The 19,899-nt window shown below is 42.3% G+C and overlaps 1 protein-coding gene across 5 annotated transcripts in view; it reads left to right on the top strand.

Moving 5' to 3' along the window:
- The window catches only part of MACROD2 (mono-ADP ribosylhydrolase 2), a 997,146-nt gene that overhangs the window by 505,606 nt on the left and 471,641 nt on the right, over nucleotides 1–19,899 (top strand). For all 5 annotated transcript variants that reach the window (XM_077926445.1, XM_077926442.1, XM_077926444.1 and 2 more), the window contains one exon: nucleotides 10,268–10,389. In XM_077926445.1, the coding sequence (XP_077782571.1) occupies nucleotides 10,268–10,389 (122 nt within the window). The remainder of the gene's footprint in view (nucleotides 1–10,267; nucleotides 10,390–19,899) is intronic.

The raw sequence follows: 19,899 nt of genomic DNA, 5'->3' as shown, positions 1-19,899 counted from the left end.
CAACAACAACTCTTATGATGTAATTGATGAGGCAGAATACTATAGACAGTTTCATTTTTCACAGGCCCTCAGGGGACTGCTTCCGAAAAGTTGATTAAATCTGCAAATTGCATTAATTTCCACTGTTGTCTGAGCTGTGACATGAATGTTTTAAATATATGTCATACTCACAATATGGCTGAGACCATGTGTGCCTCATTTATGCACAGTCAAAATGAAACTAGATATATAAACATTTTCCTGTATAGCCACTCATTTTGGCCTGCAAGCCAGTTTTATATCTGCAGCAGTTGGGTTTTTAAGGCTGTTCGGTTTCACAGAAAGCAAGAAATGAAACAAAAGGACCCACATTTATTTCTCTTGGATGTAATCATATGTGAGTATTAATATCCGCTTTTTTGTCCCTGTACCCCTCTTCAAGTGTCTCTGGGTAAATAAATATAGCAAGATGGGTCCATACCCCCAGAGGCCTTACCCTGTAGACCAACTTTGGCTGAGATTGGTTAGAAGTCAGCCTTCTGTATGACTCCTGAAGTGTTACCCCTTTTTTTGGCAAATGGGTGCCAAAGTCTTTAAAGAGGAATAAAGACTTCCTCTATGCCACATGTGCCCAAATTCTTCCTTGCTGTTCCTATATTCAGGCAGATGGATATCTGCTTCTTCTTTGCCAATCTCTCGTAGCCAAGTAAGATTGTCTTCCATAAACATGGTTTTAATAGGTTTTAATTCCAGCTGTGCCATAGAGTGGCTGCAAAACAACACCTTCAGACGATGCTTCTTTGCGCCAGCCATGTTGGCACTCTCTTAGCAAAGTTGGGCGGCCAAGTGCTTATCACTGTTGTAGTCTAGAAGGAAGGGACATTCTTCTAGACAACAATTTCAGTCAGGGCCTGTGACTCTGTTAGGTCAGTAGCCTAAATATGAGCCAACAGAAAGTTCAGTCAGCCTAGCAAAGCCTGACCTTAGCCGAGAGGTCTAACCACAAGCAACTAATGCTTTCTTGTACAGGCAATGGCCATTTCATGCACGGGTTCTGTTCCTGACCCCAGTGCATGTCGGAGCACATATAAGCATGCTCTGCCCCTTTTTTACCCTGCCCCTGTTCTGCACCCCGTTTCACCACCTTCTGGGTCCTAAAGGACTCATACATTGAGCAGTTGCACGGCAAATGGCTGCCACCTGTATCTAACAAATGACCGCGGTATTCATTCAAGGTAACAGTTCAGATTTACTGAGAACTAAGCTGTCTGTGTCTTATCATTTGTATGAAAATACAGCAATATTATATTCATAGCCAGTCTTATTTTTTATATTTGTATTACATGTTTAAAATACTTTACCTCTGACCTTTCTTAGATTCTCTGTATTGCTTTATGACCCATTTTGCCCTACAGGCAAGTATGTGGAGAGGGTTAATTGAGAAGTGAATTGACTCACCTTTTTCTTCTCATATGTGATAATTGAGTGTGGCATTGTCTTTTCAGGTGTTTTCTGGTTTTTCCTTTCCCTCTGTATCTGTGTTTTATTTTTCTACGTTTATATTTATTCTTATTTGTTCACACTCAGCATTTTAATTGTATTTTATATGTGCTTATTTTGATAACTTTTTAAAAACAAACAAACCTGTGCTAGTTTGTGGACTGCCACCAGGCAATGGAATATGAGATTGAGCTTTAAAGCTAGTGCCCACATCTCACAACTTCTGTCGTTCTGCTTCTCTCTCAGACGTGATTTCCTCTTATCATGAAGGAGATTGTCTGAATGGCTCTTTATTCCTTCATTTATGTTGTTAGTAGTTCTTCCTTGTTGTCAACAAATTTGTCAGTAAAAGTAAAGGTGAGTTACATCCCCATGAGCAGTATGGTTTTCATTCTTTTATCGGCCTGGTTGTGGACACCTCCCCTCTTTCACAGTAGACATTTATTAAACCTTGAGATTTCAGAACTACAGGTCTTCGACGAAGTTAGGGTCATCAATATTGTTGTCTTGTTTTCTTTCTAAGCTTGCAGACAGTGGGCAGTACTGGGTGCATCTTCAAATATTGGCGCAATGGAACTGGAGCCTTTGGTCCTGTGGGGTGCGGTTTCAGCTGTTATGAATGCAGTATTTGTTCAGATTTGCTGGAAATACATTTTTCAAACTAAGGTGAATAACTGGAGCCTACACAACACTGGGAGCCAGGGTGGTGTAGTGGTTAAGAGCGGTGGACTCGTAATCTGGGGAACCGGGTTCACTTCCCCGCTCCTCCACATGCAGCTGCTGGGTGACCTTGGGGTAGTCACACTTCTTTGAAGTCTCTCAGCCCCACTCACCTCACAGAGTGTTTGTTGTGGGGGAGGAAGGGAAAGGAGAATGTTAGCCACTTTGAGACTCCTTGGGGTAGTGATAAAGCGGGATATCAAATCCAAATTCTTCTTCTTCCTCTTCTTCTTCTTCTTCTTCTTCTTCTTCTTCTTCTTCTTCTTCTTCTTCTTCATAGAGTTACAGTGTAGCCTGTTCCTGTTCAGCTGCACTCTTTCTCAAGACAATTGCATCTCCCAGTTTAAAATCTGGCCTGAAGGTGCTATTCACCAGCTGCAGGACTGTTTTGAGAGAACCAATTGGGATATTTTCGATCGTACAGACCTGGAGGAACACACGGCGGCAGTTCTGTGCTATATCAATCACTGCACAGACACTGTCACAGTAAATAAATCCATCCGGTTTTACCCCAATCAGAAACCCTGGATGAATAGAGAGGTCCAGTGCCTGTTGCGGGAAAGGAACAGGGCTTTCAGGTCAGGCGAGGTGCAGCTTTACAGTGTGGCAAGAGCAAACTTGAAGAGGGGTATTCGACGGGCAAAATTGGATTATAGGCTGAGGATTGAGGATAATTTAAGGAGCAACAACACAAGACAGATGTGGCAGGGGATTCAGCATATTACCAACTACAAACCTAACCTTGGTGCTGTCGACGGTGACCCTTTGCTGGCGGAGGAGCTTAACCTCTTCTTTGCTCGCTTCGAGAGGGAGCCACCTGAGACGCCGGTATTACAGCCACCAGCCCATAGGGGCCCCTCATTCACGGTAGAGGAGCATGAGGTGAGACAGGTATTGAGGATGGCGAATCCGAGGAAGGCGGCTGGACCTGATGGCATCACTGGAAAGGTGTTGAAGGGCTGTGCGGATCAGCTGGCGAGGGTCTTTACTAAGATCTTCAATAAGTCCTTACACCAGTCTATTGTCCCACCCTGCCTGAAGTCGTCAACTATTGTCCCTCTGCCTAAAAAATCCACAATCAGTAGTTTGAATGACTACAGACCAGTTGCACTGACTCCAATCATCATGAAGTGTTTTGAGAAACTGGTGCGCCGTCACATTATTTCCTGTCTTCCATCAACTTTTGACAACTACCAGTTTGCATACAGGGCAAATAGATCCACAGAAGACGCTATCACCACCACTCTCCATGCTGCTCTGTCCCATCTGGAGCAGCCGGGGAGTTATGTGAGGCTGCTGTTTGTGGATTTTAGCTCTGCTTTTAACACTATCCTCCCCCATAGACTGGTGTCAAAGCTAGAGGCGATTGGACTCTCCAACTCCACCTGTCTCTGGGTTTTGGATTTTTTGTCAGAACGTTCTCAGAGGGTTAGAGTAGGGTCACATATGTCCACAGCCCTTAGCCTTAACACCGGCTCACCACAGGGTTGTGTGTTGAGTCCCCTGCTCTATGCTCTCTATACGTATGACTGTACAGCCATCTATTCCAGCAACAAAATCATCAAGTTTGCTGATGACACTACGGTGGTAGGGCTCATTTCAGGAGGGGATGAGTCCGCCTATCGGGACGAGGTGGAGCGGCTCTGTGTTTGGTGTGGGGAGAACAATCTGGCTCTTAATACGGCTAAGACCAAGGAATTGGTGGTGGATTACAGGAAAAAAAAGGCGGACATTCAGCCCTTGTATATCAACGGGGAACGGGTGGAGAGGGTGGCGGAATTCAGGTTTTTGGGAGTAACTATCGATCAGGGCATGACTTGGAGCGCAAATACCACTGCTCTGGTGAAGAAGGCCCAGCAGAGAATTTATTTCCTCAGACTTTTGAAGAAGAACAATCTGAGTGAGAGACTGCTGGTGTCCTTCTACCGAGGCTCCATAGAGAGCATTCTTACATACTGTATTTGTGCTTGGTTCTCCAGTTGTACAGCTAGGGAGAGGAAGGTGCTCCAGAAGGTCATAACCACAGCCCAAAGGATTATTGGTCATCCTCTCCCATCTTTGGAAGAACTGTACGGTTCCCGTTGTCTTAGGAAAGCAAACAACATCCTGCAGGATTCATCTCACCCGGGACACAGTCTGTTTGCACTACTGCCTTCTGGCAGGAGATATAGAAACATCAAGTCAAGGACAAATAGACTGAAAAACAGTTTCTATCCAAGAGCTGTGGCCTTTTTGAATGCTGTAACTCGATAGTGTGACCTGGGAGTTTGATGGGTGTTGGTGTGGGTGTGGCTGGAATGTGGTTTGTTTGGTTGTTGTTGTTGTTTTGCTTTTGTTGTTTTTAAGGGATGGCATCCAATTTCGTTGCACTTGTGCAATGTTGCACTTGTGTAATGACAATAAAGAATCTATTCTATTCTATTCTATTCTATTCCCATTCCCTCTTTCCAAGAATCAGCTAGCTTTCTATGATGGTTGAAGGTGTTTAGTCCTCACCAGGCTGTTTTCGAACCTTCCCATTAGTGCCTCCCCTCCATACTCCTGTCAATTTTGTAGTTTCTCCAATTCTGCTGATTCCTTTGTTTTATGTGGATGGTGCTGCTTGGGCAACATAATGGCTGCTTACTGGGTAATTGGGTGGGTATATTTATTTAAATCCTGGCCAATCTGGAATGTACAGTATATGCTAACCTTTCCTTCTAGGGCACTGTGTTCATTGTCTTTGCTGTGGTTCAATCATGGTTGCCATTTTCAGAGCCAGAAAGCATTTTTCCTCCAAACAGATTGGCCTTGTCTGGAGGTTTCCCCTTCCCCATAGCAATAGTTGCAACATTGGGGGATAAGGCATTGTGTGGAATCCTTCTAATCTAACATCATGCAGAAGGTGAAGAGGTGTGGCAAATGGGCCATAGAGCTTCCTTCAATGGCTTGGGAGGGTCATCTATGTAAAGATGTGGCTTGCAGAGGACCCATTAACTCTGGGCTTGACCGTGTCGTGTGACAGCCCTACACCAAGGGGCTGTGAGGGATTTACATTCAGTGCCTAAGCCAGATCCAACCTACAACTGGAATCAATAAAGTTGTGGCTAATTTTTTAATCCCACTGTGAGTGGGTCCGCAACAACCCATACTGCAGAGAATCAGCTCACTATTCATTTCATAGGGCTTGCTAGGCAATACATTTTTCCTAGCTTTGAGGATGCCTTCTCCCTCATTAGTATAGAGAGTGTTTCAACGCTTGTTTACATTCCTTGCTGGCATTGTGATCCTCACAGGTTATCACAAATGGCAGCATGCAGACAGCAGGGGACATGAATACAAACAACAAATACGTGCCATGCTTGATGAACGTCTGAGCCCGCTGCTGTGTGCTGGGATTGTTCTTCCCATTAATTATGCTCTTCTCTCCAAATCAAGATCACTGCACTTTTACTGCTTTATGTTGCACCGTGACTTTAAAGGGGAGAGGGAACTGTAGTGTTTCCTTGTGTGTGTCTGTGGTGTTCCTTTTGTGTATGAATAATTATGTTGTAGCTGCCTTTCCTATTTAGCCTGGCAATGAGGTCTTTGTAATTTACAAACTCCTTTACTTAGGGGAGTCAGTAGTTCTTGCTTTATCTGTTTCTCTGGCAACAACTTTCCACAGCAAATGGTGAAACATACACAACTGCCTTCTTTGTTCCTTGCTATAAAGATCAAATTTCTCTGGACCATAATATCCCACTGCTAGATTTTCCAATGGTGGCCACAAATAACCATTGCGGTGAAGTAGTGTTGGATTTAGATCTGGCAGTCTTGGGTTCAAATCTCTACTTCAAAGTCAAAACTTAGGTGGTGGCCTTGGATCAGTCACACTCAAGTGTTGTCTACGGTGTGGTCCGTGTATGCTGTCTTGTGCTCTTTGGCAGAAGGATTAAATTAAAAATGTATTTACTTAATATTATTTCTAATACAAAATACAATTAATACAATTAATAATACAATACAATACAATTAATAATACAATAATACAAATACAATTAATGACATGTTTTCCTTAATTCTGCCTGGATGGGCACTTGGGAGCAAGGTACACTTTGAGAAAAAAGGACTGTCTTGCAGAGCCAACACTGTGCATTATTAAGATATATTTTCACCTCTCCAATATGGTTTCTAATGAACATATTCATGCACCACCCTGAGAAACGCTTTTATGCCACATATATTACTCTTACCCCATTTTTAAAAGAATGTATTCTTAAAACACTTTTCATACAGACACTATTATCTAGCATTTTGTTATTTTCTATTCACAGTTCTTTTTTCTTTCTTCACTGGTGTTTGCAATTTTACCTAATTTGTTCTCATTGCCTAATTTTCACCTGTGTTTTAGTCACTTGCCAAGAGCATTATTGGATGCCTTAGATGAAAGTAAAACTAATGCAGCTGCCTGAACTGTTTTCCTTTCTCCTTCTTTCACTTGCTCTCTTTCTCCCTTCCTCTCCACTTTCAATGCTATATTTATTAACCTTTAGCGACAATTTGCTTGTTTCACATGTACGTTAGAACATTTTCTCTTCCCTTGCTAATTGCGTAACTCTTTGTGGGCATTTTACAATTCTCTGACTTTGTGTCAGTGTTCTGTAGAAAGTACTTAAACTTTTCAGGGTTTTAAAAATTGGCTTTAAAAGAGATGTTTGATGCAGCCTTTTCCTTTATAATTCAATGGGAGCCTGGGGAAGGACAGCCCCACATCTTTCTAGTCCGTGTTTGCCTTGCAGTACATCCTAGGTGACTGCTGTTTCTGAAAAGCGTGTTCTCATTCATAGAGAGCATGTGTTGTGGTGGGGTCTGACAGGTCACCCCTCTGTTGCTGGGCAGGTTAGTTTGGATGACCATCCGTAGTGATTGGGCGGTTGGGTTGCAGGGCAAATTTTGGTGTTGCCATTTAGGGGGTTAGACCAAAGGTTATAAAATTAAGTCACGCAGCACTGACTGGGCTCTTTTGCTGCATGCATCGGATCACCCTCCCACCCTCCCTAATTTAGGGCTTTTGGTTGACCTTGCTATGCCTGTCATGGGGTCGCCTGCTTTTGGCGCAGGGGCCTGGTAGGAATTTTCTCCATTTGGGTGATTGGCTGGTGCCATTTGGTTTTTGCCTATTGCATGGCAAATTGTCACAACTTGTAATGTTGTGGTTAGGCATTGGTTAAAAAAATGGTTTGTGGAGGGGTAAGGGTTGGCAGTACCTGCCCCTCCAATGCTGCTGCTGCAAGGGAATTCCATTAAAGGAATCCAGGGGCTCGCCATGCTTTCGTCCGTACCCCTGAATGTGGCTTAGGGCCGCGCAAGCCCCCGGGAGCATGCGGGTGTGTGTGTGTGAGGGTCTGGTGCCTAGCTCCATGCTCTCCCCATATTGTTTTCCCTTACTGGCTTTTGCTGGAATCCGGAAGTCAGTTCTGTCCAGGGGTGGGGGACAGATAGTCTGAACCAATGCCTAAGCAACCACTCACATTTATGTATTTTAATAAAGTTGTGGCCAAAATTATGCCAAAAACCTTAAACAAAAAATATGTGTGAATTGTGAATTATTTAGGGGGTGGCTTCGGGGACCTAGACACGCAACAAATGTGGCCCTAGCCTATTGTTCAGTGTATGTATCTCAGCTCTGTCCCAACTTGCTAATTTCCTTCTGTTTTTTTGATATGCGGATGAATGGCCTCGGTTTTCTGAAGGTTACACTAGTCTCCCTCGCACTGCAAACTATAGGCTCTTAAGATATTCTTGCTGTTTGGATTTTGGGCAGTCTATAAGGGCATATTTTCTATCCCATTACAGCTCAACACTTGTCTCTAATTGCAAAACTCATTATTACAGTGGAAATTAAGGTTATGTGATGACCACATGCCTGCACTCTCCAAATTTCTTTCTGGTGTTTGGCATATCAGAAATTAAAAAATAAATAAAATGTTTTTTTTAGCTTAGCTTAGAATATGAAACTTGATGTATGTTAGAAACAGCTGTATTACTAGAGGAATCGCTCTCCAATGCATGGCCCATATTGATGGCGCACTCACTGTCAACGGCTGCTGGCCTGATTCTGATTGGAAAAACAATAAAACAGTTGTACCGATTCAAGGACAAACGCAGCAACCTGAATGAGCACACTTCCCGTTGCTGCAGTCTGTTACATCAGTGCAAATGTTTAGTAATTAGTAGCCTTGTTTGCAGCTCTGAAGCCACCATGTAATGTGTGCATATTAATGGAGTGTTTGGACACTGTTAATTATGAATGATGTATTACTTTTGCTGGTCTACTGCACCAATAAAATGTCAAGCTTGTCTGTTGCAGCACAGTGTGGTGCTGAGTACTTAATGCTGATAAGAAGACCCTACTGCTGTAGCCTACTTGTATGGTATATTCAAGCAGAATTAATAAAATGAAGCTTCTCTGTGTTAGGCATTGGGGGGGGGGCTGTAATCATAAAAGAAAAAAACATTTCACATGCATAGAAATTTGGTTTTACACCGTTCACTGAGCAAGCTGTTATGGTCAAATACTGTAAACAGCTGTAATGAAAGGGTTTCCAGAATGAAATGTGGAAACAGATATTTCTCCCTGTGCATTTCCATGTTTATTCCACGGGCAACTGTTCTGAGTTTATTATTGTGCTGCATAAAATACACATGGAATATAATGCTTAGCCTAGCTGAAGGGTAAAGCCAATGTCCCTGTTTTGATCACTAGTTGTCATCCTTCTTGTCACCTGCCAAGTGTTAAGTGTCAACTTCAGATTTCAGTTTTTGGGAACAATTTTAACAGGCTTTGCTGTTAAGTATTGTAGATGTAATAATGAAACCAAATAATGCAGTTTTGTTCCTGTAACTAGAGGAAATAACTATGATTAAAAAGGAAAGGTTGATATTTCTCGTTTTTTGTGCTTCTCAGTGTGATTTTTACAGCAGTTAGAAAGTTGAGCTGTGTAAATCTGGTTTGTGCCAAGCACACAGAATTTACTGACGATATGAATTCCCTAGTGGGAGTTGCCCATTGGCAGTCAATTGAATCTTAACATTTGTTGATCTACAAAGAAAATTGAAGAATTTAAACGTGGTTTCAGTCTGGCAGGCTTGGGAGAGCCTGGGAATACTATATAATGCTAGGCGGTAAGTTTCGGTGGTAGCCATGTTGTAAAAATTGAAAGTTGTTGGGTATTTTTTTAAGGTTGAGAATAGTGAAAAATCATCCATAATTATGACTGCTGGTACACACTTGTAGAATAAGAGAGGGAGAGGAAGTACCCACTGAAAATATAGTTAATGATAATGGAATTGAAGATGAGAGAGGCTGTGGCTGGAAAGCACAATTGCTTTTGTAGGTATGTTCTATGTCACCAGAGTCAGACCCAATAGAAATATTCCTCTGGCACCATGGCAGGCACAAAACATTCCTCTTGGACTGGTTCCACATTGGTTTGCTGATAGCACATGATAAACTGCATTGTGTGAAATCTTAATTACCAATTTCACCTCTGGCATGCATGTTCTGATGGGAGATAGGGAAGCACCAATGTGATTAGGGCAAATCACACGTGTCTAACAGTCTGAACTTTACCAAGGTAATGTGGAGCTATGTTCTGGCAGCGGAGGGGGAAAGCATTTTATAGGTGTCAGCCATGCCACCACAATAACGTATGAACTGGGCACAGGAAAGTTAGGAAAGCAGAGAAGAATATCAGGATTTGCACATGTAAAAGCCAGTCAGTACAAGGAAGGTCCAGATAAATGAGCAAAATAATGAAAGAGAAAGTTGATTATTATGTCATAGCTTAAATGTTTCAGTAAGTACTGTCTGCTAATTTGGGGACATAAAAAGGACAGCCTCATTCTTGCATTGTTCCTGAGTTCTGTTTTAACTTCAATGTCCTGAGTTAAATGTTGCCTTTATAGCTATCATTTATTTGTTTTCTATGCTGTATCAGTGTCTTCTGCCTTAGCCCTATAGATTTAGAAGATCATCTTTTAACATTTTGTATGATCCTATTGAAGATCTGATAACATTAACTTGATTTTTTAATTATTCTTGCAGATGTCATTCATACTGTGGGCCCTATAGCAAGAGGACATATTAGTGATAGCCATAAGGAAGACTTGGCAAATTGCTATAAGTCCTCCCTGAAATTGGCCAAAGAGAACCTCATCAGATCCATTGTAAGTACTTTGCAATATTTATCATTTGTTGTTTGTCTTCGGGAATGATGCATTGACAGCCTTCCACAAATCTTGAAAACAGTCAATATTTGCTATAAGTGACATTGTAGGAATTAATGGAAGAATATTGCATGTAAAATAAATAAGAGCATTTGAAAGGCCATGACATTCAACACACTGCCCTGCTAAAAAATCCAGACCTAAACATATATGCTGCTGAAATTTTGGGTTCATTAACTCTTTATTTAAAAATCCTACTCAAGCATGTTCGTTTCTATTCATGTGCCAAGCATCCCTACCTGCTCTTGTGATTTCTAGCTAGTTTTGTTTGGTACTATCCCTGTTTTTGTGTAAGTCACTACATTATCCCATTGTTGTTGTTTTTATTAACTACCAAAAGCTATCGTGATGGACACTAACATAATATGTATTTTTAAGATTCTTTCTTTCTTTAAATATAAAATTTTATTTAAAACAAAGATAAAAGAACTGCACATAGTCAGAGAATCAACTCCGACCACTGGATTTCATTATTAATGACAATTGTTTTCTTCAGACTCAAAGCCAGTGTTTTATATAAAACCATTTCTCTTACTACACTGTCTAAGGCTACAATTCTGTATACTTGAGAGGGAGTAAATCCTACTAGTTCAATAGGGCTTACATCTGAGCAAACATATATTGGATTGCACTGTTTGTTCACACATGATTCCAGATAAGAGGATTATATGTAATTATTCTAATCAACATACTTTTTCTGTATATAGTTTTTATGTTGAGGGCACTAGCTGTAATGTTATTTTTTATGTGGATGCTAACAGCAGCCCATCATCAGTTTCTGATGAATGTTTTTGACAAGCAGGTTATTCTTGGATAGTGACACAATGTTCACCTGTTGCACAGATTCTGCATTTGGTAACCTACAATGATGCACACATTTTCAGTATATTTCTCTTGTAAGCATCCATGTGACCCAGCACTTTCTCAGTGTTAATGAGCAGACTTGGTTTCTGCAAAAACACCAAACAGAAAAGCCCACACCATTCGCTATCATCACCATGTTGCAGTGGATATCCAAGCTTTTCTAGACTGACTTCTTCAATTACCAGAGTGGTTTAACAATCAATGCCTCTTCACAGCGCAGGCACTCTGAGAATTGTAGCTCTGTGAGGGGCACTAGAGGCTTCCTAACAACTCCCAGAATTCTTAACAAACTACAGCTCCCAGAATTCTTCATGGGAAGCCACGAATGCTTAAAGTGATATGGTAGTGCTTTACATGCATGGTCTGAATGTGGCCTAGCTCAGTCCCCTGCTTGATTCAGAAAATCCAGCGTTATCTACTGCAATTATTATTAAGTTTGCAGATGACACCACCATAATGGGTTTAATAACAGGTGGAGACGAATCAGCGTATAGAGGGGAGGTCCAAAAAATATCTACATGGTGCCTAGGGAACAACTTGCACCTTAATATCAGCAAGACAAAGGAGATGGTGTTGGACTTTCGGAGGAAGAGAGGAGAACTAGCCCCGCTGTACATCGGGGAGGGCTGTGTGGAGAGAGTCTCTTCCTTTAAATTCCTAGGAGTTTATCTCAGTGAAGACCTTACTTGGAAAATAAATACAACCCAGGCGGTTAAGAAAGCCCAACAGAGACTCCATCTCCCCAAAGTATTGTGGAAGATGATGTCAATCAACATTTGATGATCTCCTTCTACCGGTCAACAATAGAAAGTGTACTTTCATACTGCATCACGGTGTGGTATGCTGGTTTGACATCATCTGATAGGAAGTGCCTACAGAGGGTGGTGAATACAGCACAAGATATTATGGGCTGTCCCGTGAATCTGCTGGATGAAATAGCGGAAATAACGTTGCCTCAGCAGATTGAGGAAAATTCTCACACCCTGGCCGACACTTTCTTGATCCCCTGCCCTCAGGCAGAAGATATAGAAGCATGTTTAGTTGCACCAGCAGGGTAAAGAACAGCTTCTATCCGTGGGCTGTTAGGCTGCTGAATTAAAAGATAACAACAGGGCAACTGACTTTCGGGTTTGGTGTGTGTGTGTCAGTAAACAAGGGGAATTAAGACTAAGAGAGCTGCGTGGGGGGTGCTCATGTAATCTCACTGTATACAAGTTGTACAAGTGACAATAAAGTATTTCAATATTTCAAGTTAGAGCATCCCTGACAGTTGGTGGTTCAGCCTCTCCAGTGGAGGAGAACCCATCACACCCCCACACTTGGTTAACCCTACAGTTAAGAAGATTCTTCTAATGTTCAACTGAAATCTACTCTCTCATTAGATCTATTCCCACCCTTTAGAACAGCAGGGTTTTGCCCTCTTCCATGTGACAGCCCCCAAGAGTGCTATTATACTCAGTCTTCTCCAGGTTAAATATGACCTGTCCCTTCAACCTTTCTCATAGCATTTGTTTTACATATCCCTGACCATCTTTGTAACAATTTGTGTACATCAACATCCTTTTTAAAAGTGCAGCACCCACAACTGGAGAGGGTACTCCCTTTAGCTTCCCTGCTGTCCACTACATAGAAAGGTCATAGCTTAGCTTAAACTTTGCATGCAAAAGCTTAAACTTTGCATACAAAAGATTCCATGTTCAATTCCCAGCACCTCCGGGTAGGGCAGGGAGAGATTTGTTGCCTGTGGACAACAGCATAGAAAATATTGGCAAGATACTGGTTTGACTCAGCATAAAGACAGCTTCCCATGTTCCACTAATAGTGAGGAAAAATGGGTAATGGATACAGGTGCATACATACCTTGACATGTGTACAAAACATGCTAAAGGACCAGGGATCAGGTCAATGGCAACCTTGCCACTAGGCTGAATAAGGCAGCTGATTTGGGGGAGTCATGAAAAGGCATCAAATAGTTATTTAAATGTACTATTATTGTAATTTTACTGCCAGGATGTGGGAGAGGCTCTTTTTTATTATTATCTTAGGTGCCAAAATATGTTGGCTGACCTTGGTTTTCTTAAGTTGGCTTGTTGGGGGCACTATTTGCCTAAGGTAGCAAAATACCATTGATTGACCCTCAGGTCTTCTCCCCTCCTGCCCATTAGATGACATCCTCTTTAAGTAGCAACTTCATTCTTTTGGTCTGTTGCATCCAGTGTTTGCACCTACAGGGGTGTGCACACCTGTCCAGAAGATAAACCAGAAGGGGAAATTAGAAAGCTCTGATTTAAAAAAACTTCTTTTATATTTGCTGTAACTGCATTTATATTGCCCTAAGTTTTTGTGAGATTTTACTTTTTTACTTGGTAAACTGAGAGATAGCTTTGGAAAGAACAGTAGTTTATGAATCTTTAAATGATAAATTGCCTAGTTGGCCACACGTCTGAATCCATTCAATGAAGAAGCAATACCAGCTGGCAAAACAAATTCATCTGATATTTGCGAGCAACCTCCAAGGACTATGTGGAAATCTGCCATGTAACTGAGGCAATAACTTTAGTGGAGAAGACAACATTATGAATATGTTCACTACTATTATGGATATGTTCACTGGCCTATTGCATTTAGCATGGTTTTAGAATTCATTAAGTGAGTGAGATATTATCTGCTCTCTCTCTCTCTCTCTCTCTCTCTCTCTCTCTCTCTCTTTGTCGGAAGCCTACATTTCTGCTGTACTTGACGAAGTTCATATGGTCCCCTGAACCAGTGCTAATATAGAGAAACTTCTTAGTACATCAAGGCTTTCTTTCCTGTTTTCCTCCTTTCAGCCCCTGCATGTGGTTGACAGGTGCTGAAGCCGATGTGTCAGCTGAAGCCTGAGGTATTGTTAAACTGAAAATTTGAGAAGTACGCAGACAACAAGGGCTGAACATGAAACAAAAGGGATTATCTAAAATTCACAATGAAAACAGAATATAAAGTTAGCATTGTCTCTCTTTCATCCACAAGGCAGGCATTTGTCAAGACTGTTATGAAAATAGAAAAGTTTTATACACAGAAAATAACTGAGCTGTGAAAAACTGTCAGTCTTTTGTACAATATACGGTGTTAAAAAAAAAAATCTAAGCCTGGTCTTCACCATATTGGATGAAGTGATTTGTAACTCAGCATCTTGGGTTCCTCTGGACCATAAGGAGAGAAGCTTAAGCACATGCCTAATTCAGTTGTTAGAGCATGAGACTTTTAATCTCAGGGTTGTGGGTTTGATCCCCACATTGGGTAAAAGACTAGGGACCTTGTGGTCCCTTCCAACTCTATGATTCTATGAGGACAAGTGACCCCTTCCTGAAAAACATATTTTCCCCGATGCATGCAACTCAGATGCATTCAAGTCAAATGCAAGTTACACATGCAAGTCAAAATGTGTTCTTTTATAAACCACTCTATCTCTTACACGCCGTTGTATCTAAAATTTCCATTGTGCTGGCTGGGTTGGATGGGTGTTGCAGGGCACAAGGTTTCCCAAGGATGCCTTGTATGGCTAAGGACTTTACCCACGTCTCACATTACATATAAATAGATCTTGACATTAAGCAGAGAGCAGGAAAAACAGGATAGTTATGTTCTTCCTTCACCATCATCAACAAAGAAGGAATGATAGCTACAGCCACTTAATAGCTGCTGACAGCGTAACTGATAGGGTTTTAAGTTGGGTTCCTTTTTTGTTTGTGTAAAGAGCACATTAAGATAATTTGCAATGTGTTCTGTGTTCCTGCAGATAGTTTCTACCTTAATGTTCATGAGAACACTAGCTTGAAATTTTAATATTTGTACTGAACATTGTATGATCTCTCTGTGATGCTTTGCAATTATTAAGCCAGCTGAAAATGAGGTGGCGTATGGTGACAGGGTCCTTCACTATATTCGTTTGCCACCTCAATTGTTCGCCACTCAAATGAGTCTGCATTCTTACATTTTAATTCCCTTGTAGTCTCGAATTACATTATGGAACTGTCAAGTAAATTATATTTTCTTATACAGTTCCTCAGCTGAGAACGTTGCCATAGTAATGAGTTTCTAATCTAAAAAGCCTACAAGTCGGCTTTATTCTGTCACCTGACTTTTTTTGATGGAAACTTCCATCCATCCTTCATGAGATTCACTTTGAAGGGAGCTGCCTCAGCTTCCTATTCACCAGCTCTTGGGAGTATTTGCATGGAGACATGTTAGATCTTTATCCATATTCTCATTGATCTTGCATTCTAAAATATTTATCTTGCAGCCTGATCCCCAGCACATTTATTTGGAAGTCCCAGTGAGCCCCATAGGACCTACTTGCTATTAGGTCGATTCAGAATTGCAGTCCTAATTTCTCAGTCTTCCCCTTAAATATTTGTTGGCTGGGGGGACCCCATTTCTGATACCAGCAAGATGTGAGGTTTTAGCAGTGATGACAGTTGTAATTAACGCCGCTGCAATATGTTTATATCTGATGACACTGTAGCAGCTGGTAGATTAATATCCAGGTTTGGTTGGGGTTTTTGGGGTAGGTGTGAATTGTGATGAGGAAAATAGAACTCTGGCAGTGGAGTTGAGGTTCCTGACAGTGAGTTTTCTTTGATGTCTTGAGATGGAATATTTATGAGGGTTCTAAGAAGATAGACAGTAACAACATGCCTTTTCTATTATGTTTGTACAGAGGACTGTTATACCATAATTCCCAGTTGTGCACTCTTATATTCTCTAGATATGAAAACAGAATTATGAAGCCCCACTGTTTGTGATGCAAGTTGGTTGGTATCCATTCCTTCATTATGGTCGAGGAGGTGGTGGGGAGTCTTTTGGGACTATACATTTAGTTCATTGGAAGCAATTTACTCCACCTCTTTGCTGGCATAACATTTTGCCATCACTAAGAGTGAGATGGAGATCTGAGGGCCACAACCCTAATAATCCAACTTTTGGCTCTTGGTCCGTGTAGTTGCACCAGTTTCATGGTTCCACTAGGATAAATGTGGTGCTATAATGACATAGATCCCTGACACTGGCTTGTCTATGGAATCTTCTAGCTAATATAACTTGAGCATGGGATTTTGCATTAGTAATAGTGCAACAAATTGGACTGTAAAACCATGATCTGCATTACAAAAAAATGTCCATGCTGCTACATAAGAAGCAAGGTCTTTGAGTCAGTCATTAGTATTACTATATTCTAATGCCTTATGTTGCCATAGACTCCCATTGTAGCCAAGAGAGCTCTCAAATCTGTCGAACAAGCCAGTGAATGTTCAGCTGATGCTGAACAAATGTCTGCTACTTACATGGGATCATACTCCTTCCTTCAAAATAACCTCTTTTAGTCACATGTCAGTCTGAGCATTCCATATGCCCACTCTCTGTCTGGGTCTTCAAAGCCCATTGCATGAGACATAAGCAACTCCCCAAGCCTTGGTGTTTTAATAATAATAACAACAACAACAACAACATAATATTTAAAATAAATAATAATTTATTTATACCCCGCCCTCCCCAGCCAAGACCGGGCTCAGGGCTGCTAACAACCAATAATAAAAACAAGTTGATTAAAATACAATTTAACAGATTAAGATACAACATTAAAACATTAGGATGCAGCCTGTTCACAGGAGGAGAAAGGAAAAAGAAAGAGGGGGAGGGAATCAAACTGATTCTAAGCCAAGGGCCAGGTGGAACAACTCTGTCTTACAGGCCCTGTGGAAAGAAATCAAATCCCGCAGGGCCCTGGTCCCAGTGTTGAGAAGGCCCTGGCTCTGGTTGAGGCTAATCTAACTTCCTTAAGGCCCAGGACCTCTAGGGTGTTGCTATATATGGACCTTAAGGTCCTCCGTGGGGCATACCAGGAGAGGTGGTCCCATAGGTACGAGGGTCCTAGGCCGTGAACATATATTAAGCTAGTGGTTTTCAGCCAGTGTGCCATGGCACCCTGGGGTGCCTTGAATGGTGGTCAGGGGTGCCAAGGACAACACTGTCCTCTGTTCCTCTTTCCTTCCCTCCCTCCTCTGATGCCCTCTTGCATCTCTGCCTCCCAAAGACTTGCCAAGCTGTTTATTGCAGTAGCCCTGGCTATAAGCTCCGCAGGAATATGGTGCCTCTGGGAGGCACCTCTTTTTTGTGTGTTGGGGGGCAGCTCAGAGACCAGGGACGGTAGCAGCAGCTGCCCGGAGGGCTCCCAAGGAGGGGGAGAGGAAAGGAGGCTGAGGGAACACTCCACAAGGGAGCGTGTTCAAAAAGGATGAGAGGCTGCCAGCTCTGCAGGCAAGGGGTGACATAACTGGGGTTCTGAGCCCCACAGGGCTGCCACAGAAAGAATGTAGTTGGTTAAGGGAGTCATGGACTCAAAAAGGTTGAAAACCTCTGTATTAAGCTATGAATTTCCTAACTCTATTGGACCAAAAGTGAGTGTTTTGAACTTCATTAAAATACCTTTTTGAAATTATTTCACTCTCCCCACAGGGCATCTAGTGCACTTTTGTATTTTGCAAGTTGCAAACTGTAAACAAAAGTGGTTTTTATTTAAATACCCGAAAGAGAAATAGTTTAGAAAAGCACCCACAAGTAAAGCTTTGTCTTAACATATGACTGGAGCCTCCAGGAAATGCGAAACTGGGCAGGAGTTATATTACTAGTATAACAGGGAGAGAGAAACTTGCAGATCATACTGTGCGCATGTAAGTGCAGCAAGACTGGAATGTACCTTTATTGCTTATTTATTTCAATTTGAAAACCCACTGAGTACTATAAGTATATATTCCCTTTAAAATACTTTGACACGTTGACAAAAAATAGGTACTGTGCTTTCTTAGTTACCTACTTCTTTTTTTAAAAAAATCCCCTGCCACTATATATTAGGATGACATATCTTTTCAAATAATGCTTTCATGAACCGTAAGAAAAGAATATTGTCTTTCACACCCAAGGAGAAGAGATCTCAGAGCATCCACTGCATGGCAAGTTGCCTTTAGAGAAGAGAGCATCTGAACATTAGTTGCATCTTTGTGAGCATCTCTTTCTTTAAACTTCAACAGGCCGAGAAAGAAAGAATAGGGATGGCACAACTAGGACAGAAGTTGGATAGGTTTGTTTATTAAGAAGGGAAAGGGAAAAGAGGGATAAAGAGCTGTACCTCAGTGGTAGAGCATCTGCTTTGCAGACCAAAGGTTAAATCTCTGGCTTCTCCAGATATTACAGGTGGTGCAAGGGGAAGATTCTTGTCTCATACCTGGAGAGCTGCTACAACTAAATGCTTCAACTCAACTAGATGGACCAATTGTCTGATTTGTGCTTAAGAAGCTGTCTTAGGTTGTGTGTGATGGCCTGGGAATCTGATTCAGAGGCTGAATCGGAGGAATCCCAGCCTGCACAGGAGTCCCCGCCTCCAGGGCCGGCTGAGCCGGGGCAGGGGCTTGAATCTGAAGGGCCCCCACCTGTGCCGGATCCTCAGGAGCAGACACCAGCTGAATCCACTCTGGCTCCGGAGGTAATCGAGGACCCATTGCCTGCAGGTGCTCCTCTCCCAGCCCTGTCAGGGGAAGGTGAGGTTGCCTCTGGGTCCAGTAACCCTCCAGCCTCTCCTAAGCTGCAGAGGCTCAGGGCAGAGAGGCAGAGGGAACTAAGTTCTTTTAGGAGGAGTGCTCACCTTAAGGCCAGGGGAGGCCGAGTCACCTGTGGGCCGGGACCACCCCAGGCCTCAGAGGAGATAAAGGCCAGTCAGCCCAGTCCCAGGTTGCAGGAGCAACATCGCTGGAAACCTGTTCCTGTCAGCACCCTGACCTGCTCTTCTGGAGTTCTGACCACACCAGGCTCCTTGCCTTGGGCCCCGCTTCACCCGTGACGGACAGCCTCCAGACCCTTGAGCCAGGACCGGACTCAGACCACGCCGCTCTCAGACCACGCCCCCGGGACCAGCACATTGTGACTTGGTTCCATGTGTCTGAATATCTGAAGGAACATGTGCAAATGCACAGAGATATTTGAGCTTCATCTGCAAGTAAGAACATAGCACTTGTGCTTCCTCTTTCCCATTTCTGAGCTGTTAGTGTAAACTTCCATCTCAGAGCACTTTTATTTTATTTTTATTTATTTTTTTGCATTTGCCATCCTTTCTATGAAGAAAAATGCCATGTATTTCATTTAACTGAAATGAGTTGCTTAGTGAAATTGAACTGTTTCTATAACCCATTAGATCCCACCCTTGCCAGCTAGATCTCAAATGCAGAAAGGTTTTCCTGCAATGTTATCAGTGACTGGTGCATTTTTTGTTTTCAAAACAAAACTCAGGTCTGAGATTTGAAATCAGAGCTAGTGCAGATCAGCCTTCCCCAACTTGGTGCCCTGCAGACCCTCTGTAGTACAAGCTCCAGCCTTTGGAGGGCACCTGTTTGGGGGAAGAAAGTGTAAATTAGAGATGGGTGGGTGGGTGGGTGTGGCAAGGGGTGGATGGGAAGAAACCACTTTTCAAAGGAATGCATCAAGGAGCAACATTGAGCCTATCTCAAATGAGTTTTACTTCAGTTTACCTCAGATGCTGAAACAAAAAGCAAGGACCCT

The sequence above is a fragment of the Podarcis muralis genome, chromosome 3 (genome assembly GCF_964188315.1).
Source record: "Podarcis muralis chromosome 3, rPodMur119.hap1.1, whole genome shotgun sequence".
Classification (NCBI taxonomy): domain Eukaryota; kingdom Metazoa; phylum Chordata; class Lepidosauria; order Squamata; family Lacertidae; genus Podarcis; species Podarcis muralis.
This window is presented reverse-complemented; position numbering and strand designations above follow the sequence as displayed.